The 23286-nt window shown below is 45.9% G+C and overlaps 1 protein-coding gene across 1 annotated transcript in view; it reads right to left on the bottom strand.

Moving 5' to 3' along the window:
- The window catches only part of epha10 (EPH receptor A10), a 510644-nt gene that overhangs the window by 101419 nt on the left and 385939 nt on the right, over positions 1-23286 (bottom strand). The window contains exons 6-7 of the mRNA XM_078423327.1: positions 14229-14353; positions 1351-1516 (exon numbers count right to left, since the gene is read on the bottom strand). Of these exons, the coding sequence (XP_078279453.1) occupies positions 1351-1516; positions 14229-14353 (291 nt within the window). The remainder of the gene's footprint in view (positions 1-1350; positions 1517-14228; positions 14354-23286) is intronic.

Here is a 23286-nt window from a genome sequence, read left to right as displayed (position 1 = left end):
AATGGGTGCAGGAGGAGGCCATTCGGCCCTTCGAGCCAGCGCCGCCATTCAATGTGATCATGGCTGATCATTCTCAATCAGTACCCCGTTCCTGCCTTCTCCCCATACCCCCTGACTCCGCTATCATTAAGAGCTCTATCTAGCTCCCTCTTGAATGCATTCAGAGAATTGGCCTCCATTGCCTTCTGAGGCAGAGAATTCCACAGATTCACAACTCTCTGACTGAAAATGTTTTTCCTCATCTCCGTTCTAAATGACCTACCCCTTATTCTTAAACTGTGGCCCCGGGTTCTGGACTCCCCCAACATTGGGAACATGTTTCCTGCCTCTAACGTGTCCAACGTGGAGGCAGATAGGATTGTGTCGTTGAGGAGGCTTTTGGACAGGCACATGGACATGGAGGGAATTGGAGGAATATGGATCATGTGCAGGCAGAGGAGATGGGTTTATTCTGGCATTATGTTCGGCATAGACACTGTGGGCTGAAGGTCCCTTTCCTGTCCTGTACTGTTTGTTCTATGCCAAAGATAGATACAAGTGCTGGAGTGATTCAGCGGGTCAGGCAGCATCTCAGGAGAAAAAGGATGGGTGACATTTCAGGTCAGGATTCTACTTGAAACGTTGCCCATCATTTTTCTCCAGAGATGCTGCCTGACCCGTCGAGTTACTCCAGCACTTTGGGTCCATCTTTGGTCTAAACCAGCATCTGCAGTTCTTTGTCTATACATTCTGCACTGTTCTATGTTCTTCCTTAAGATACAACCATTGGCACAACATAAGTGTGTCACCAGTAATGTTACCATTCAAAAATGCACTGATAAGTGTGTATTAGGGCAAGTGTGTATAAGTGTGTATTAGGGGAAGTGACCAAGAATCAAGGGATATGTGGAAAAAGCAGGAACGGGGTACTGATTTTGGATGATCAGCCATGATCATATTGAATGGCGGTGCTGGCTCGAAGGGCCGAACGGCCTACTCCTGCACCTATTTTTTATGTTTCTATGTTTAAGTGACCAAAGGCTTGGTCAGTCATAGGTTTTAAAGCAGGTCTTCAGAGGGGACAGAGTGATGGAGAGTTTTAGGGAGAACTTTGTAGAAAGCAAAGCCTTGGTGACTGCTAGCAGTGTTGTTACTTGGGAGTGTCTAAGTTTGGGGACGATCGAGAACCCTAAACTGGAGAAGAATCTCAATGGGCTGAGGGCGGCTACAGAGGAATTTAATACAACAACGAATTCCATTTAAATCGCATCTTTATTGGAGCCAAAAATAGCCCACTGTGTCGCCAAACTAAAGCAAATCATACAAAATGAGAAAGGCTCTTTTTTTTTGTCTCCTTTCAGTACTACTTACGCTCCCCTAAAGTCTGCACCTCAATACTGGGGCTGTAGGTTCCATAGTCCGTGGATGAAGAGAAGGCTCGGACTTGGAATATGTAGAGTGTTCCAGGCTTCAGGTTATTGATGGTCAGAGTCGTCGACGATGTCTTCACAGTTGAGTAACTCTGATCATTCTGCTCCTGTGTGAAAGCAGAGAGGTTTCAAATAACAAGTGCAAAAGGTTTTCCACATAAAAGAGCAATAACAATAACAAGAACAATGTATGATTGTTGCAGGCTACTGACTACAAGCTGACGGCCAGCATTCATGCACAACTATTTACAGATAAGGTCACAAAAGCATCTTACATCTAACAAGGTTAGTGCAAAGCTCCAACTATCTCTTTTGATTGATATCTTTGATTTTACAGCAAGTTTATGTCGTTCCACGTTGAAAGATTGATTGTTTGAAAGATGCAGAATGGAAACACTCCTTTTGGCCCACAGAGTCCAAGCCAACTATTGATCACCCATTCACACCAGTTATATAGACACAGTAGAATAAGAATATGCTTTATTCCTAATTGTTAACTGTATGTTTGTGTTGTCATTTGTGAGTGGGCGCACCCAGGTACATTCCTTGTATATGCACATACCTGGCCAATAAACTTATTCATTCATCCATTCAAAAAGCTGGAGTAACTCAGTGGGACAGGCAGCAGTCTCTGTGGAGTTTCTCCCTGTTCTCCCTGTGACTGTCTAGGTTTCCCCCAGGTACTCCCTCAACCCAAAGACGTGCGGGTTTGCAGGTTAATTGGCCCTCTGGGTGTGGGAAGTGGATGAGAAAGTGGGATAACGTAGAACTAGCGTGAACGGGGGATTGATGGTTGGCATGGACTCGGTGGGCCGAAGGGCCTGTTTCCATGCTGTGCCTTTCAATCAATGAATCAAAGAGAAATGAGCTGTCGGGCCCACGTAACATCAATCGCTGAGACATTTCACAATGCTGACAATTCCTCATAAACATTGCACACGCAAGACACTGTTTTTTACTCTTGTTAATATTGTACAGGGCCCTAGTGAGACCGCACCTGGAGTACTGTGTGCAGTTTTGATCTCCAAATTTGAGGAAGGATATTGAGGGCGTGCAGCGTAGGTTTACTCGGTTAATTCCCGGAATGGTGGGACTATCATATGTTGAAAGACTGGAGCGACTAGGCTTGTATAAACTGGAATTTAGAAGGATGAGAGGAGATCTTATCGAAACGTATAAGATTATTAAGGGGTTGGACACGTTAGAGGCAGGAATCATGTTCCCAATGTTGGGGGAGTCCAGAACAAGGGGCCACAGTTTAAGAATAAGGGGTAGGCCATTTAGAATTGAGATGAGGAAAAACCTTTTCAGTCAGAGAGTTGTGAATCTGTGGAATTCTCTGCCTCAGAAGGCAGTGGAGGCCAATTCTCTGAATGCTTTCAAGAGAGAGCTAGATAGAGCTCTTAAGGATAGAGGAGTCAGGGGGTACGGGGAGAAGGCAGGAATGGGGTACTGGTTGAGAATGATCAGCCATGATCACATTGAATGGCGGTGCTGGCTCGAAGGGCCGAATGGCCTCCTCCTACACCTATTGTCTATTAATCTTGGGTTTTTTTTAATGGATACTATACATCATTTTTGTATTTGATTTACTTAGACTGACACGATCTCAATATTAGTTAACAATCTAAAGATTCCCAATTACAGGCTTCTTCCAGATAATAGTGATGAAGTCTCCATTCTAATGGCTCTATGTTCACTACCCTTGACGGCGTCTTTTGATTCATCTGACTGAAATAACTCTTAAATCCTTCACACATTATTCCGATACTATTCCAAGGATTTAATAACTAATCCCCGAGAAGATCATCCCAATCATTGGCACGCTCCGCGAACAATAGCTGCCCGATATCTATTTTAAATTTCACATATCCATGCTCACAATTTCAATTAAAGGATGCTCCTGGATTAACGATCCATACTGTTAACTGTGGTTTGTGATCAGGAGTATAACAACCAGATTCCTCCCACATTTTCTTATAAATCAGGCTATTAATCGAAGGTTTGAAGAAACAATTGAAATTGTGCCTTGGAACATAGGGAATTTTATTTCTGTTAATTGAACAACAGTAAGAATTAGAAGCTGGTGTCATGCATGGTACATGTCAAACTACGTAATGAAGGTATCACAAAATGCAGGCCAGGCAGCATCTCAGCGGGCCAGGCAGCATCTCAGCGGGCCAGGCAGCATCTCAGCGGGCCAGGCAGCATCTCAGCGGGCCAGGCAGCATCTCAGCGGGCCAGGCAGCATCTCAGCGGGCCAGGCAGCATCTCAGCGGGCCAGGCAGCATCTCAGCGGGCCAGGCAGCATCTCAGCGGGCCAGGCAGCATCTCAGCGGGCCAGGCAGCATCTCAGCGGGCCAGGCAGCATCTCAGCGGGCCAGGCAGCATCTCAGGAGAGAAGGAATGGGTGACCTTTCGGGTCGAAACCCTTCTTCAGACCGATACCTCTTGTACACATTGACGACTGCATTGGTGCTACCTCTTGCACCCATGCAGAACTCACTAACTTCACCAATTTCACCACTAATTTCCATCTTGCCCTTAAATATATTTGGACCATCTCCGACATCTCCCTACCATTTCTGGATCTCACCAGTGAATACACAACTTGCCACTCAAACGACATAATTATCAGTAAACAGAACTATCTGCTTTATTAGAACATCGAAGTACAGTACAAGAACAGGCCCTTCGGCCCACAAGGTCTGTGTAAAGAATGATGGCAATTTGAACTAACCACAAATGCATGCGCATGATCCATATCCCTCTGTTCCCTACTTTGCCACATGCCTATATAAAAGCTTCTCAAACACCACTATCGTATCTGCAATGCCATTAAATAAAATGAGCTGAATGCCACATCTGTAAAGAAACATAGATTCAAGAAAGGGATTTTATTTAACTAAATATTTTTTAGATTTATTAGTACATTGAACAGAGGGACAGACCAACCACATGGCGCCCAATGTCTGTGCCGGACATGATGTTCCATTAAATAAATCTCAAATGCCTGCTTGGGATCCATATCTCTCCATTCCCTACATATCCAAAAGCCTTGTCTGTGCCACTATTATATCTGCCTCCACCACCACCCCTGGCAGTGCGTTCCAGGCACCCACCACTCTCTGTGTAAAAGATTTACGCCTCACATCTTATTTACCTCCCTCGCATTAAACCTCTGCCTCTGGTCTCTGACACTTCCACCCTGGGGAAAAAGGTTTGACTCTATCTATTTTCTTTAGCACAGGAAATCTGGTGACTTTATCTGAGCCGCCCATTTCTGACTCCAGTAATGTGACTGACCCTTGCCGACCAGGGAAATCCTCTAAAAAGTCTCTCGGTTGTACCAAACTGTTTCCGCAAAAATGCAATGGGAATTAAATCAGATGAATCAGCGCACGGAATTAGACATGCAAAGTCATCCCCACCCCGGCCAATCCTGGGAACAACATCTCACAATATACAAGGACTGTGGACTACATTTGCAAAGCTGCCCCACGGACTCATTGAGACGTAGACTGGAGACTGGAGCATGGCTATACTCCAGCCAGCATCCTAGACCACCATTCACATGCACATCCAATACCAGTGACTGAACTCGCAAGTGGTAGTAGTACAGTGATGGTTTAGTTTACTTTTAGGTTAGAGGTACAGTGTGGAAACAGGTCCTTCTGCCCATCGAGTCCGCGCCAACCAGCGATCCCTGCACATTAACGCTATCCTACACACACTAGGGACAATTCACATTCTACCAAGCCGATTAATGCACAAACCTGTTCGTCTTTGGAGTGTGGAAGGAAACCGAAGATCTCAACGAAAACCCACGCGGTCACGGGGAGAACGTACAAACTCCATTCAGACAGCACCCGTAGTCGGGATCGAACCCGGGTCTCTGGCATTGTAAGCGATGAAAAGCAGCAACTCTACCGCTGCTCCACCGTGCTGGTCAGCGTGGTGGGTGGGCTGGGGGGGGGAGTGGGAGAGGACCACAAGAGGGAACGGCTTGCCCGACAATGGACAATTCAATGTTCAACCACCGGGCAGCAGCCTACCCAAGCACAATAAGAGATGCTGTTCTTCTAGTTTGTGTTTTGGCCTCATTGTAGCAACGGAGGAGGCCAAGAACAGACCTCTCGGTGCGGGAATGGGAAGGGGAGGTGAAATGACTGCCATGGACATTGTGCAGGTGGCCGACCAACGTTCCCCCAGTCTGCGTGTTGAACTTAGCATCACTGGGAGTGCAAGAGATCAGAGACAGGAACTTGGACAATGTCCCTTTAGAGGCTTTGGGCCAACCTTTCAATGCCAACCTTCTCCACGGAAGAGATCAACCAAACGGGCTTAGGAGTGATGGAAGCAAATCCTCTTTGCTCTGCTCAGTTCCATTGTTCCTGGCTTATTATCTAATGAGCACTCTAGGGGTGTGAGTCACTGTTTTAATTGCATCTGTGTTCCGAACAATTAATCTTCTTTTACAAAACTCCATCAAGAGTAGTTTAGTGCAGAGCAGATGGCTTGTTTTAGATTGGCTTGTTACAGATATTACAGGGGTGGCATGGTGGCGCAGCGGTAGTGTTGCTGCCTTACAGCACTTGCAGCGCCGGAGACCCGGGTTCGATCCCGACTACGGGCGCTGTCTGTACGGAGTTTGTACGTTCTCCCCGTGACCGCGTGGGTTTCCTCCGAGATCTTCAGTTTCCTCCCACACTCCAAAGACGTACAGGTTTGTAGGTTAATTGGCTTGGGTTTATATACTTGATACAAGTGTAAATTGTCCTTGGTGCGTGTAGGCTTGTGTTAATGAGCGGGGATCGCTGGTCGGCGCGGTCTCGGGGGGCCTGTTTTCGCACTGTGTCTCTAAACTAAACTAAACTAAAGATACAGGGTCAGACAGGACAGAAATGGGCCCTTGAACCCAATCAGCCAGAAGGAAATAAAACAGAGCACGGCCTCACTAGCCTCAAAGCCGCGACTTTCAACATGATCACCCTTGCTTCATCTCCTCTTCTTACCACTTCCCCACAGACTACTTCACACTTTCCAAGTCATAGTGACACAAAGAAGGTCAAACTCTGGAATGTTGAGTAAAACACAAAGTGCTGGAGTAACTCAGCGGGTGAGGCAGCATCTCTGGAGGGCGTGGATAGACGACATTCAAACTCAAAAAAGAAACACACAATCCCTGAGAGAACTCAGGATCAGACGAATCCTCAGTTTAACTGATGCTGCAACAGAGCCGGGAGTTGTAGGATCAGCGGATGGATCTTGTCTATCTCCCCTGTGTCCTCTCAAAGGAAGGCTAAGCAGCAGCTGCATCAAACCGTCTGCCCTCGCTACTGGAGATAAGCAATGTCAAGGCATTCATGTGCACTTTAGCCCATGTTAACTCTACCCCACCCCCCCGCCAACACTCAATACTGGGTGTAATTGAAGTTCGTGCTCACTCATAATTTAATTTGGGCAGCACGGTGGCGCAGCGGTAGAGTTGCTGCCTTGCAGCGAATGCAGCGCCGAAGACTCAGGTTCGATCCTGACTACGGGTGCTGTCTGTACGGAGTTTGCACGTTCTCCCCGTGACTGCGTGGGTTTTCTCCGGGTGCTCCGGTTTCGTCCCTCGTCCCAAAGACTCGCAGGTTTGTGGGTAAATTAGCTTCTGTAAATTGTCGCTCGTGTGTAGGGTGGATCTAGTACATGGGGTGATCGTTGGTTGGCGCGGACAGGGTCGGGCTGAAGGGCCTGTGTCCACGCTGTGTCCCTAAACTAAACGGAACTATCTACGAAGGTTTCATGCACCCAATTTCCAATTTGTGCGCTGCCTGCACACTAACTCATGGACTAGGATGCTGATACCTTAACCCCAGATACAGGGCAGGATTATATTTCTCTTGATCAAGGAGAGGAGGTTCCCCTGGGGGTTTATTGTGAGATAGATACAGTTCATTACCATCGCAACATCTGGTGGTCCTGAAAAAAGATGCTGCATATGTTCCTACTCCCACAAAAGATATTTGTCAAATAGAAAGTAGTTGGATTTTTCACACACAGAGTGGTATGCATAAAGCATGCCAGATTCCACCAGAGTGGTTTACTGCAGAGCCGATGGCTTGTAACAGATAGACTAGCCTGAATGGCTGATGGATGTTGGACTTCAGAGGTTGTTCACACAGGACGGAAATGGGCCCTTAAACCCAATCAGCCAGAAGAAGATAATAAAACAGAGCATGGCCTCACTAGCCTGCCGTGACTTTTGGCATAATCACCCTTGCTTCATCTCCTCGTCTTACCACTTCCCCATAGACCACTTCACGCACTGCTCCCCCCTTCCAAGTCACACAGAGTGGCATGCATCAAAAACATTGCCACACAGGTCGTGCCTCTCCCCTGTACCAGCTTTCACCTCTCACTCCCAACAATCAGTTTGAAGAATGGCCCTGACCCGAAACGTCACCTATCTACCTTCTCCAGGGATGCTGACTATCAAGCTCAGTTTCGAGATGCAGCACAGCAATAGCCCCTTCGGCCCACCAAGTCCGTGCTGACCCGTGATCCCGGCACAATAACACTATCAAACACACTGGGGACAATTTACAAATTTACCAAGCCAATTGAACTGCAAACCTGGACGTCCTTGGAGTGTGGGATGAAACCGGAGCTCCTGGGGAAAACCCACGCAGGTCACGCGGAGAACCTACAAACTCTGTAAAGTCACCACCAGTAAAGTCAGGTTTGAACCGGGGCCTCTGGCACGGTAAGGTCGCAACTCTACTGCTGCTCCACCCTGCCGCCCAGCTACTCTGACACTTTGTGTCCTTTTGCATATTCACGAGCATCTTCAGTTCTTTGTTGCAACGAAGAACTTTGCCTTACTTGGTCAAGCAAGCTTGGGCTCTGTATTACATCCTCAAACTAATAATCAAGGGCATTGTGCGTCAGAGCTTGTAGACACAAAGAACTGCAGATGCTGGAATCTTGTATGGAACACAAAGTGCCCTGAGTAACTCAACGGGTCAGGAAGCATCTCTGGGGTACATATGACCTAAAACATCACCTATTCGTATCCTCCAGCCAAGCTGGGTGACCAGTTGAGTTACTCCTGCATTTTGTGTGCAGTGGCGTTTATAATTTTCCATCCTGGCTGGGGATTCTACAGTTAAATCTGCAGACTTCTTTAAAGGCACCTACGGGAAAGATCAATGTACCCTGAAAGATTGGTTTGGCCTTTAAAGTGGTATTTTCTCATGCTGTTTTAAGGTTACTTAAAGTCAAGATAAGTCTTTACAACATTTTGCTTGAAAGTGGTTTGAAGTTTGAGGGGGGTCTTTTAAAGTTGACAACAGACTTGGAATGTAAAGGATCAATAGCAATGAAGTCGATGAAAAAAAGTCAAACGAGAAAGTTACCCTGCAAGGAAAGCTTATTCAGAGAAGGAGGAAGACAAGGGATGAAAGAACATATGTCAACAGCGCTGGGCAGAAGAGTATTCATGGGAGAGCAGAGCAAAGTCGGACGCAGAATACAAAAGCAAGAAACTGCGGCTGCTGGCAATTTGAAATTAATAAACAAAGTCTAGAGATACTGAGCAGGTCCCGTGTGGGGAGAGAGAGTTACAATTTCAGGCCAATGAGTCTGCATCAGAAGCAAAGATCAGAACACAAACCATCGTTCAGAACAGTCTGCTCGTCAAAACACAGTTAATACTTTTGTCAGCATATTTGAAATTGGGTTACATTTGTAGTGAGCCACATGACAGCTAATGTAGGCAGAGCAAGGTGCCTCAACGAGAAATATTGATCATGATTGAACCTGATGCTGGGTCAGAGAGGAATATTAGTTTTGCTTTAGTATCGGGATACAGCATGGAAACAGGCCCTTCAGCCCACCGAGTTCACACAGACCATCGATCACCGATGGTCCACCACTGGCTCACAGCACCAGAGACCCGGGTTCAGGATTCAGGATTCAGGATTCAGGATTCAGGATTCAGGATTCAGGATTCAGGATATCTTTATTTGTCATCCAAAAAACAAGTCTTTTGGACGAGACTTCGTCACCCACAGTCCAACAATAAGAGCAATAAAATAAGCAAATTACACAACCCCAACCAACACAAAACACAAAAAATAAATAAACATCCATCGCAGTGAGTCTCCTCCAGTCACCTCCTCACTGTGATGGAAGGCCAGAATGTCATTTCTCTTCCCCTGCCGTCTTCTCCCACGTCCAGGCTGTTGTAGTTGCCACGTTCCAGGCCGCGCCGGACGGTGAAAGGACCGCAGCGGGCCGACCCAAACCCCGCGACCTCGGGTGCTGTCTATGTGGAGTTTGCACGTTCTCCCTGTGACTGCATGGGATTCCTCCGGGTGCTCTGATTTTCACTCACATCTCAAAGATGCGCGGGTTTGTAGGTTAATTGGCCCTCCGTAAATTGTCCCCAGTGTGTCGGATGCAGATGTAAAAGAAGGATAACATAGAACTAGTGTGAACGGGTGATCGACGGGCGGCGTGGACTTGATGGGCCGAAGGGCCTGTCCCCTTGCCGTGTCTCTAAACTAAACTGAACTAAACCATCGATGAGTCATTCACACTAGTCTGTGTTATCCTACTTTCACATCCACTTCCTACACACTAGAGATTATTTACAGAGGGCAAATTCATCTACAAATCCACACGTCTTTGGGATGTGGGAGGAAACCCGGAGCACCCGGAGGAAACACACAATCACGGAGAGAACATGCAAACTCCACACAGACAGCACCAGTGGTCAGGATTGAACCTGGGTCTGTGAGGCAACTGCTCAACCAGCTGTGTGTGCAGGACTTTATTAATGAGGGGAGCGCTGGTCGGTGCGGACTCGGTGGGCTGACGGAACTGTTTCCGCGCTGTATCTCTAAACTAAACTGAAGAGAGGGGCCGGGGCAAGCATTAGCTGTCGGGGGTCCATGGGGGGGGGTGACGATGTACTGTAATCAGATGATTTCAGGCAGAATGCATAACTCAAAGTGAATCAAGTTGCCGTAATCTCCTATCCTGTACCACAGAGACCCCAGTGTCAATCTGAATTTCCCAAACAGATTATAAACTGAAGGCTAGAAGCCATAGCCTTTAAGATGAGATGAGCAAAGTTTAAAGATCATATCTGTGGTGTGAGGTGGGGGTCTGGAACGTGTTGCCTAGGGTTGCAGTGGAGGCCAATGCAATGGTAGCATTGAAGAGATTTTTAGATAGGCACATGAATATGCATGGAATGGAGGGATATAGATCAAGTGCAGGCAGATGAGATGAGTTTATCTTGGTATCATGTTCAGCACAGACATCATGGCTGAAGGGCCTGTTTCTGTGCTGTACTGTTCTATGCTCTTATGTTCAATGAAAGGAAATCACGGGTCATTTCTTCGTCTGACTTTCATGCAAGACGTTCCACGGACTCCTACTGAGGTAATGCACCAAATGTTTCAAGCCAGTATTTGAATAATAAGATTGATTGAATTGAAAGGGGACAGCATGGAAACAGGCCCTTCGGCCAACCGAGTCCACATTGACCATCGATCACCCATTCACACTAGTTCTATGTGATCCCTACACAGACCAATTAACCTTCAAACCCACATGTCTTTGGGATGTGGGAGAAAACTGTAGCATTGATGGGAAGAACATGCAAACTCAACATCGACAGCACCTGAGGTCGGGATCGAACCTGGTTTAAAGGAGATGTGTGGGGCAGATTTTTTGCACAGAGGGTGGTGGGTGCCTGTAACACCAGGGATGGTGGGGCAGCTCAATATGACAGTGACGTTTAAGATGCATTTCAATAGGCACATGGATATGCAGGGAATGGAGAGATATGGATCATAAGTAGGCTGATGAGATTAGTTTATCTTGGCATGATGTACAACATCGACATTGTGGGCCGAAGGGCCTGTTCTTGAGTTGTATCATTCTATTTTCAGGGTCCTCCAAGTATTTTTAGTCAGAGAGTTGTGAATCTGTGGAATTCTCTGCCTCAGAGGGCAGTGGAGGCCAATTCTCTGAATACATTCAAGACAGAGCTAGATAGAGCTCTTAAGGATAGCGGAGTCAGGGGGTATGGGGAGAAGGCAGGAACGGGGTACTGATTGAGAATGATCAGCCATGATCACATTGAATGGCGGTGCTGGCTCGAAGGGCCGAATGGCCTTCTCCTGCACCTATTTTCTATTGTCTATTGTCTATTGTCACACACACACATGCAACATGGAAAATAGATGCAGGAGGAGGCCATTTGGCCCTTCGAGCCAGCACCGCCATTCATTGTGATCATGGCTGATCATCCACAATCAGAAACCTGTGCCTGCCTTCTCCCCATATCCCTTGATTCCGCCAGCCCCCAGAGCTCTATCTAACTCTCTTTTAAATTCATCCAGTGAATTGGCCTCCACTGTCTTCTGTGGCAGAGAATTCCACAAATTCACAACTCTCTGCGTGACATTTTTTTTTCTCACCTCAGTTTTAAATGGCATCCCCTTTATTCTTAGACTGTGGCCCCTGGTTCTGGACTCCCCCAACATTGGGAACATTTTTCCTGCATCTAGCTTGTCCAGTCCTTTTATAATTTTATATGTTTCTATAAGATCCCCTCTCATCCTTCTAAATTCCAGTGAATTCAAGCCCAGTCTTTCCAATCTTTCCTCATATGACAGTCCCGCCATCCCGGGGATTAACCTCGTGAACCTACGCTGCACTGCCTCAATAGCAAGGATGTCCTTCCTCAAATTAGAAGACCAAAACTGCACATATTACTCCAGATGTGGTCTCACCAGGGCCCTGTACAACTGCAGAAGGACCTCTTTGCTCCTATTCTCCACTCCTCTTGTTATGAAGGCCAACATGTCATTAGCTTTCTTCAATGACTGGTGTACAAGGACACCCAGGTCTCGTTGCACTTCCCTTTTACCTAATCTGACACCATTGTGAAGGACCTATAATGAGAAGGGCAGACTTTGAGGGACATGTGGTAAGTCCCGTGAATTTCAATAATATGTTTATCTTTTGTGGTAAATGCACTATTTAGTGCACACAATGTTGGTCCTTAGTAATGCAATTCACTGACATTGATGTCTGTGCAAAGCATGTGTTACTTTGCTCCCTGTTCCTTATAACAATGCAGTCGCTGTTAGTGTATTTGATTTGGTCAAAATGGTTATCTTTCAAATAGTTTTTTTTTGTAAGGCAGCCGCGGGTGAAGTAATTACATGTTAAACCCTCCACACAAAGAGATGATTTGCAATTTCATTCTTGGATTACATACTGTATATTGCTTGAAACAGGTGCAGAATGCAGGTTTAGTCTGATATTATGGGAGTATATATTTTGTATAGTGCACAAAATTCAGACATTCAAGTGTAACTGTGCAGCATGCACATTGTAACTATTCAGACATTCAAGTGTTAACTGTGTAGCATGTGTACTCTTAGGCGTTCCTCAGTCCTGGCATTATTTCTCAGTTAGCAGTCCTTATATCCCTTATTCCATATTTGGTCCTTAGACTTAATCCTTAGGCATTCCTACTTTGGTAACCTTTGACTTAGGCATTGCCTGTACACCATGCTGGAATAACTCAGCAGGTCAGGCAGCATCTCGGGAGAGAAGGAATGGGTGACGAAGGGTCTGAAGAAGGGTCTCGACCCGAAACGTCACCCATTCCTTCTCTCCCGAGATGCTGCCTGACCTGCTGAGTTACTCCAGCATTTTGTGAATAACTTCTCAAAGAATTCTCCGTGTCGCCTGTCTTAATTTCGAAGCTGAAGAAAACCACAACAATATCCGGGCACAGATCTTTACAGTAGCTAGTGGGGGCTAACGCGTGATTCACTGCACATCTTGGAATGGGTTACTGGCTGGAAAGCTCTTCTCAAGTTTCTCGGTTGTTGACCATCCTGTAATGGATGAAGAGACGAGTGGCCCAACCTAGTCAAAGTGCGGCTCGTAGCATCGTTAACACTTGTGGAAACCCATTCAAGATAAATAAAGGCAGGAGAGAAGGTGAGAGAGGAGTGAAGGTTCCAAATGCCTTACACAAAGCGCTGGAGGAACTCAGCAGGTCGGGCAGCATCTGGGGAGGAAATGGAGTGGTGTCGCTTCAGGTCGGCATCCTTCTTCAGCCTGATTGTGGCAGGAGGGAGAGAAAGCAGGAAAAGAGAGGTGGAGGTGGGACACAGGCTGGCAAGTGATAGGTGGATACAGGTGAGAGGGATTTAAATTGGCATATGGGTAGAGTAAGTGAAAAGGAGAAAAAAAAAGGGTGTCAGATCAGGAGAGGAAAATAGTGAGATGTAAAGTCGGAGGGAAGTATGAGTGTGGAATGGGACAGGGTGAGGTCGTACCCAAGTCCCCTATTTCCCTTTTCACCTTTTTTTGAGGTGACAAAGATGATCAATGAGGGTAGGGTGGTGGATGCTGTGTGGATGGATTTTACTAAGGCATTTGATAAAGTCCCGCATGGTCGGCTGATCCAGAAGATCAAGGTGCATGGGATTCACAGTGACTTGGTTGTATGGATTATAAACTGGCTTCTGATCGAAGATAAGAGTGTTGTGGTGGGAGGACAATATTCAGGCTGGAGGTCTGTGACCAGTGGAGTTCCACGGAGATCCGTGCTGGGCCCTTGGGCACAGGGAGAACGTGCAAACTCCACGCAGACAGCATCCGAAGGTCAGGATTAAACCCGGGTCTCTGGCGCTGTGCGGCATAAGCTCTATCGGCCGCCATTCTAAGTTTTTGAGAAAAAAATAAATCCTACTTCCAGCCATATTTCCTACTGCCCAGAACGTTATCGATCACCTTTTCATAAAACCTGATCTCGTATTGTGTGCCGTTGTTGGTGGAGAAGACCGGCTCTTGCCACGCCAACGTGATGCTCTTCTGTTCAATCTGCTCGGCCCTGATATCAGCCACTTGCACATTGCCTGAGAATGGTAGCAGACAAATAAATAGATTAGCAACGTGAAGCACAAATAGTGCAAACAAGCAGACTGAATATTAAGCCTTTAAATTGTTGCAAATTAAAATTGCTACAGTCGCATTTCCAGATGCTTTAAAAGGATGAAATCTTCCAAACCCTAATCAAATAAATCTAAGCCACAGTGGCCTGTTGCACTCGATGTTCATAAGTTCATGAGTGATGGGAGTAGAATTAGGCCATTCGGCCCATCAAGTCTACTCTGCCATTCAATCATTGCTGATCTATCTCTTCCTCCTAACCCCATTCTCCTGCCTTCTCCCCATAACCCCTGACACCCGTACTAATCAAGAATCTATCTATCTCTGCCTTAAAAATATCCACTGACTTGGCCTCCACAGCCTTCTGTGGCAAAGAATTCCACAGATTCACCGCCATCTGACTAAAGAAATTTCTCCTCATCTCCTTCCAAAAAGAACGTCCTTTAATTCTGAGGCTGTGACCTCTAGTCCTAGACTCTCCCACAAGTGGAAACATCCTCTCCACATCCACTCTATCCAAGCCTTTCACTATTCTGCATGAGTCAATGAGGTCTCCCCCTCATTCTTCTAAACTCCAGCGAGTACAGGCCCAGTGCAGACAAACGCTCATCAAAGGTTAACCTACTCATTCCTGGGATCAATCTTGTTAACCTCCTCTGGACCCTCTCCAGAGCCAGCACATCCTTCTTCAGATATGGTGTCCAAAATTGCTCACAATATTCCAAATGCGGTCTGACCAGTGTCTTGGAGAGCCTCAGCATTACATCAATGGGAAACAAAATTGTTTTGTGATAAAAAAATTAACAGTTTCCAAATACTTTCTTTCTCTATAAATATATCTTGCATGTTGCTGGGATACACAATACTCTGGAGGAGATTCACAAACTGTTAAACTATTAATATTCATATTTGGCAACTCTGCAGTAAGCACGTCACCCAAAGAGGCAGAATATTTGCCATGCAGAATTAGCAATAGCTTGTTGCTCATTGCAAACAGTTCCATTTGTCGTTTCTGAAACTCTGGACCAAATGGAATATAGTTGCCAGCTGTTGTCAGGCAACGGAACCATTCGACGAAAACCAGAGAGCAGTCCTGAACTACTAACCTCATTGGCGACCCTTGGACTATCTTTGATCAGACTTCACTGGCTTTACCTTGCACTAAATTCAGCAGGTCAGGTAGCATCTTTGGAGAGAATGAACAGGCAATGTTTGGAGTCGGGACCCTTCTTCAAAATTCAAGTGTTTAATTTGTCAAATATACCAACAATGGAACAATGAGATTCTTACTTGCAGCAGCATAACAAGCCTATAAACACAGTACGAGAGGGAATATATCATAAAAAAACAATTGATGAATGACCACAAACTAGTCCAAACAGTCCTTAGTGCTTAGAGAGTCGGTAGTTAATAGTTGAGGTTAGTATTGTGTGTGGTGCTCAACAACTTGATGTTTGTTGGGAAGAAGCTATTTTTGAACCTGCCGGTCACTTCAGTCTGAAGTTTCCAACTCTATCTCCTTTCCATTCCCTCCACGGATGCTTTCCGGTCCGTTGAATTCCTCCAGCACTTTGTGTTTTGCAGCTCCTAGTATAACCGTGAAGTAATTTGGAATAACCGTACTCTAAACAGAAACCTGTTCTGCTTTACTCATTGGTCTTCTTGAGTTCTAAGACTTTAGCTTTAGAGATACACGTGGAAACTGGCGCACCGCGTCCGCACCGACCAGCGATGGCAACGTACGCCAATACTATCCTACATGGAAACTGGCGCACCGCGTCCGCACCGACCAGCGATGGCAATGTACGCCAATACTATCCCACACTCTAGGGACAATGGACATTTCTATCTGAGCCAATGAACTTGCAAACCTGCACGTCTTTGGACTGTGGGAGGAAACTGGAGCACTCGGAGAATGCAGTCACAGGGAGAACGTACAAACTGTACAAACTCACCCACAGTCAGGATCAAACCCGAGTCTCTAGTGCTATAAGCATCAACTTTATTGCTGCATCGTGGGTCAGGACTAGAGTGTGATGGATTTAACCATTGACTCTTGAAGGCCATTCGGTCAGTGGTCCATGGGGGGAGGTGGGTCACTGATTGCACTTTACTAGCATAACCGCACGGGCTATTTAATGTAATTCATCGCTGGCCCATTTCTTCCGCCGTCATAGAAATAACTATTCTCGCAATACTGAAGAGAGAAATAAATGCGGCCAATTTTCACCTTATAACATTCCATTCATGCATTTTTGCTACAATGGCATTAGGTCTTTGGGGTCTGTGTCCTCAATATACAAATCTATTTTTCACTATAACAAAACAACACGCATTCCCTCCCACACAGGAAGACCCTGGTTCAAATTGCTTATAATGGCATAGCAATGGCCAAGAAAGCACACCCATGCCTCTAATCCCTTAGAAAGCCAAGGAAGTTCAGCATGTCTCCAACGACTGTCACCAACTTGTACAGATATGCTGCAGGAAGCATTTTATCCAGATGCACCACAGCTTGGTCTGGGAACAGCTCCATCCAACACCGCAAGAAATTGCCGAGTCCTAGACATAGCCCAGACCATCACACAAACAAATCTCCCTTCCATTGACTCCATGTACACTTCATGCTGCCTTCGCAAGGCCCCCAGCATAATTACAGACCCCGTCTCACCCTGGTCACGAGGTTTGAGAATGCGTAACCCCCGATTCAGGGTCAGTTTCTTCCCAGCTGTTATCAGGCAACTAAATCATCCACTCACCAGCTAGAGTAGGATCCAGACCTACCATCAACCTCATTGGATGCCTTTGGTCTATCTTCAATCAGACTTTATTGGACTTTATCTTCCACTAAATAATATACCCTTTATCCTATATCTGTACATTGTAGGCAGCTTGATTGTAATCGTGTATTGGGTAGGATAGCATGAAAAAAAAAAGCTTTGTGCTGTACCTCAGTGCGTGTGACATTAATAAGCTAAACTATTCCAGCTCCGCAGAAGTGTTTTGCTCCTCTTTCTAATTAGAGACTGCTTTATAAAAGCTATTGTAATCTAATAACTATTCTTATAAGCAGAGACACATGACTTGGGCGCAGAAGAGCCATCAGGGAAGCTGAATGCATTAAAATTACATAAATTAAAGCTAAATCTCCTCGTGAGAGCAATAAAATCACAATAAACTGAATACCTCAAAATTTATATGAATCGTTAAGCGAGTTGTTGTGATTTACACAATTTGACGCTGTTACCCTGTTCCGTTTTGTTCAGCGGATTTATTTGGAGGGATTTGTGGAAACGTGGTGCACAAAATAAGCTGCTACCAGTGTCCCTTTCACAGTGGCTCCCGAGAACTTTACAACCAATGAATTATTTCTGAACTGCAGTCAAGTTAAAAGGAACAAAATGCAGCAAATAGTTTGTGGACAATGAGATTCTCAAATAGCAATGTAATCATGAAAAAGTAATCACTCTCAGCAATGTTGCTTGACAGTTAAATATTGGCTCAGGCATTTGGGATAATTCTTTTCGTCAATATAATGCCGTGGGTGTTGTACAGCCATCTCAGATGACGGTCAAGGTCTGAGATTAACATCCCATCTGAAAGTCACCATCACAGACACTGCGGCACTGAGTCCAACTGGCGAGGAGATGAGGGGGTCCTTAGCCCCACAATGCCGGGACTACGAGGATATCACTGTCGCTATCCATGTCCTTCAGAGATGCTGCCCGTCCAGCTGAGGTAGTCAAGTCAAGTCCATTTGTCACATACACATAAATGTGCAGTGAAATGAAAGATTACCCACAGTCCAACAATGAGAGCAATAAAAATAAGCAATAACACACACAATCAAACAAAAAGAACCATCCATCACAGTGAGTCTCCTCCAGTCCCCTCCTCACTGTGATGGAAGGCCAGAATGTCTTTTCTCTTCCCCTGCCGTCTTCTCCCGCGGTCAGGCTGTTGACGTTGCCACGTTCCAGGCCGCGCCGGACGGTGAAAGGTCCGCAGCGGGCCGACCCAAGCCCCGCGATCCGGGGCGGGCGAAGACGCTGCCGCTGCACGTCGGGGAGGTCCAGCACATGATGTTTTACTTTGGAAAGAATGTCAGCTAAAGGACGCAAAGTGCTGGAGTAACCTCTTGGAACAAACTGTCCCTGAATCGAGGGGAGGTACCACAAAATGCTGGAGTGACTCAGCAGGTTAGGCAGCATCTAGGAGAGAGGGAATGGGTGATGTTTCAGGTCGAGACCCTTCTTCGAGACTGAAGGGTCTCAACCCGAAACGGCACCCATTCCCTCTCTCCTAGATGCTGCCTGACTTGTTCAGTTACTCCAGCATTTTGTGATACCTTCGATTCGTACCAGCATCTGCAGTTATGTTCCTGCACAACCTGAATCCGGGGGGTACACTCAGAGGTGTCAGTAGAACCAACCTCTTCAGTCAGAGGGTGGTGAATCTGTGGAATTCCTTGCCATAGAAGGCTGTGGAGGCCAAGTCAGCGGATATTTTTAAGGCAGAGATATATAGATTCTTGATTAGTACGGGTGTCAGAGGATATGGGGAGAAGGCAGGAGAATGGGGTTAAGAGGGAGAGATAGTTCAGCCATGATTGAATGGCGGAGTAGACTTGATGGGCCGAATGGCCTAATTCTACTCCTATCACTTATGAACCGATGACCTTATATATGATATACTGAAGATAGACACAAAGTGCTGAAGTAACTCAGTGGGTCAGGCAGCATCTATAGAGAAAAAGAATAGGTGACGTTTCGGGTCGCGACTCTTCTTCAGACTGAAAGTAGGGGGTTAACACCAACTGGGGGGGGGGTGGGAGGTGAAGAGCGAGAGGTGAGAAAACATCAGGAACAATCAGGGCGCACCACAAATTACCTCAGGCAAGGTGTTGCCTGGTAGGTCCATTGCTGGCCAGGGAAGGTGTAATCTCAACAGAAGCAATGCGGAGAAGTGTGGAACTGGCGAAACATCCAGGGGAGAGGAAGGGGGCAAGGAGGGAGAGGGTAGGGTAGGGAAGTGTGAGAAGGAAGTTACTTAAAATTGGAGCATTCAATGTTTATACCACTGGGTTGTAAGCTATCCAAGCGGAATATGAGGTGCTGCTCCTCCATTTTGCGTCTGGCAATGGAGGAGGCCCAGGAAAGAAAGGTCAGGGTGGGAATGGGAATGGGAAATAGCCGGCAACTGGGAGATGCCATAGATCTTGGCGAACCCAGCATAAGTGTTGAACAAAACGGTCGCCGAGTCTACTATTGGTCTCGCCGATGTACAGGAGCCCACATCGCGAACGATGAGGTCGATGCAGTCGATGAGGTTGGAGGAGGTACATGTGAACCTCTGAAGAAGGGTCCCGACCTGAATTGTCACCAATCTATGTTCTCCAGAGATGAACTCCCGCTGAGTTGCTCTGGCAATTTGTGTCCTTAAGCTGGTATTCTTTCCAAAGTTATACATAAACTCAGTGGGACAGGCAGCATCTCTGAAGGTCATGGACAGTGGCTGTGATATCCTGGTAACAATGTTAATTTTTAATTGCACATTTTCACACTGCTCAAATAATGTTGGGGAATGTTTGGGAATTAGGGGTTGGACACGTTAGAGGCAGGAAACATGTTCCCAATGTTGGGGGAGTCCAGAACAAGGGGCCACAGTTTAAGAATAAGTGGGTAGGCCATTTAGAACTGAGATGAGGAAAAACTTTTTCAGTCAGAGAGTTGTGAATCTGTGGAATTCTCTGCCTCAGAAGGCAGTGGAGGCCAATTCTCTGAATGCATTCAAGAGAGAGCTAGATAGAACTCTTAAGGATAGCGGAGTCAGGGGGTATGGGGAGAAGGCAGGAACGGGGTACTGATTGAGAATGATCAGCCATGATCACATTGAATGGTGGTGCTGGCTCGAAGGGCCGAATGGCCTCCTCCTGCACCTACTGTTTATTGTCTATTGTCTATTGTGTACACGAGTGTGTAGGCATGCATTATTGTGCAGGAGAGCGAGAAATACCATGTAAAGAGGTGCAAAAGAATGGGAAGAAACCAGAAACAGTTTAGATTGGTTTAGTTTAATTCAGCTTAGTTTAGTTTACTCTCACGTGGACTGAGGCACAGTGAAAAGTTTTTGTTGCATACTAACCAGTCAGCAGAAAGACAAAACATGATTACAATCGAGCCGTCCACAGTGTACAGATAGATACATGATAATGGGAATAACGTATAGTTCAATATAAAGTCCAGTAAGATCCAGTTAGAGATAGTCCGAGGGTCTCCAATGAGGTAGATAGTAGCTCAGGACCGCTCTCTGGTTGTAGATAGTAGGATGGTTCCGTTGGCTTGTAACAGCTGGGAAGAAACTGCCCCACAACCTGGAGATGTGTGTTTTCACAGTTCTGTACCTCTTGCTTGATGGGAGAGGGGAGAAGAGGGAGTGACCAGGGTGAAACTCAGAGCACCTACTCCATTTTGCAAGGAAGCCACAATGTCCACTTTGGACAGTACATGAGCAATACTGAATATTGTCAGATGGTATTTTGCAGTTCTGTTCCATTACTTACAGGGGCAGGAGTGCTATGAATAATAACATTTCTAGTACTTTTCCTTTTTTAGGAATGATTCAAAATGCAGCTTATTAAATGCCACCAGATCCATAATCCCTTCTTGACAAAGGTTTTAGATTTTTTTGATTTTTTTTTAGATTTAGAGATACAGCGCAGAAACAGGCCCTTCGGCCCATCGGGTCCGCGCCGCCCAGCGATCCCCGCACACTAACCACTATCCTACACCCACTAGGGACAATTTTTACATTTTGCCCAACCAATTAACCCACAAACCTGTACGTCTTTGGAGTGTAGGAGGAAACCCAAGATCTCGGAGAAAACCCACGCTGGTCACGGGGAGAACGTACAAACTCCATACAGACGGCGCCCGTAGTCAGGATCGAACCTGAGTCTCCGGCGCTGCAGTCGTTGTAAGGCAGCAACTCTACCGCTGCGCCACCGTGTTTTGGAGTACCTTTACTAACCAGTTCCACAGTACAAAAGTTTGACCTACAAGCTTCTGTTGGGATTTAGGGAGGGTAATAAATATTTGCCTGGCTGTTGTTCTCAAACCTTTCATAAAAAAATATATATATTTGATCAATGAACAGTTCTTCTCGTTTAATCCACATTTTTTTACTTTTGTTGAAAATGTAAATATTTTGTCAGAATCAAACCTGAGATTCTATATGGCAACACAAGACACTGCAGATGCTGGAACCTCGAGCAAAACACAAAGTGCTCGAGGAATTCGGAGGTTTGGATGCATCCGGGGAAGGGATGGACAGGGGACATATTCCCAACTTGCGTGGATGGGTAGATCTAAACTGAAGACCAATATGTACCGAGAAACGAAGAGCCAACCTGCATTATAATATCATCTTTCAAATGTTCTGGTACAGATCAAGAACCCTCTCTATTGCAACACAACTATTAAAATTATGTTTATTTTAAAGACACACAAAATGCTGGAGTAATTCAGCAGGACAGGCAGCATCTTTGGAGAGAAGGAATCCTTTAGCTGATGTTCCTTCCAAAATATTATTTCCAAGAATACCTTTGAGAGAAGGAATCTCTCCAGAGATGCTGCCTCCAGACAATAGACAATAGGTGCAGGAGGAGGCCATTCGGCCCTTCGAGCCAGCACCGCCATTCAATGTGATCATTCTCAATCAGTACCCCGTTCCTGCCTTCTCCCCATACCCCCTGACTCCGCTATCCTTAAGAGCTCTTTCTAGCTCTCTCTTGAATGCATTCAGAGAATTGGCCTCCACTGAGGCAGAGAATTCCACAGATTTACAACTCTCTGACTGAAAAAGTTTTTCCTCATCTCAGTTCTAAATGGCCTATTCTTAAACTGTGGCCCCTTGTTCTGGACTCCCCCAACATTGGGAACATGTTTCTTGCCTCTAACGTGTCCAACCCCTTAATAATCTTATACGTTTCGATAAGATCTCCTCTCATCCTTCTAAATTCCAGTGTATACAAGCCTAGTCGCTCCAGTCTTTCAACATATGACAGTCCCGCCATTCCGGGAATTAACCTAGTAAACCTACGCTGCACACCCTCAATAGCAGAAGGAATCTCTTCAGAGATAGACAATAGACAATAGGTGCAGGAGTAGGCCATTCAGCCCTTCGAGCCAGCACCGCCATTCAATGCGATCATGGCTGATCACTCTCAATCAGTACCCCGTTCCTGCCTTCTCCCCATACCCCCTCACTCCGCTATCCTTAAGAGCTCTATCCAGCTCTCTCTTGCTCCAGCGTTGTGTGTCCATCTTTGGTTTAAACCAGCATCTGCAGTTCCTTCATACACATTTATTATAATGTTGTGTAGGAAAATAACTGCAGGTGCTGGTACAAATCGAAGGTATCACAAAATGCTGGAGTAACTCAGCAGGTCAGGCAGCATCTCTGGAGAGAAGGAATGGGTGACGTTTCGGGTCGAGGCCCTTCTTTTAATGTTGGTACATGCCCAAGTTTATTAATCTAGCAGGAGACAGGTGGAAATAAAAGTAATTAAACTGCTTAAAGTAAGTAATGAAGAATAAGGAGAAACGTTTCATTCAAATATAAGGTATGCAATTATAGAATCATAACCATATATAATCATATAACCATATAACAATTACAGCACGGAAACAGGCCCTACAAGTCCACGCCGACCACTCTCTCTGACCTAATCTCATCTACCTGCACTCAGACCATAACCCTCCAATCCCCTCCCATCCATATACCTATCCAATTTACTCTTAAATAATAAAATCGAGCCTGCCTCCACCACTTCCACCGGAAGCTCATTCCACACAGCCACCACCTTCTGAGTAAAGAAGTTACCCCTCATGTTACCCCT

The sequence above is a fragment of the Rhinoraja longicauda genome, chromosome 27 (assembly GCF_053455715.1).
Source record: "Rhinoraja longicauda isolate Sanriku21f chromosome 27, sRhiLon1.1, whole genome shotgun sequence".
NCBI classification, from domain to species: domain Eukaryota; kingdom Metazoa; phylum Chordata; class Chondrichthyes; order Rajiformes; family Arhynchobatidae; genus Rhinoraja; species Rhinoraja longicauda.
This window is presented reverse-complemented; position numbering and strand designations above follow the sequence as displayed.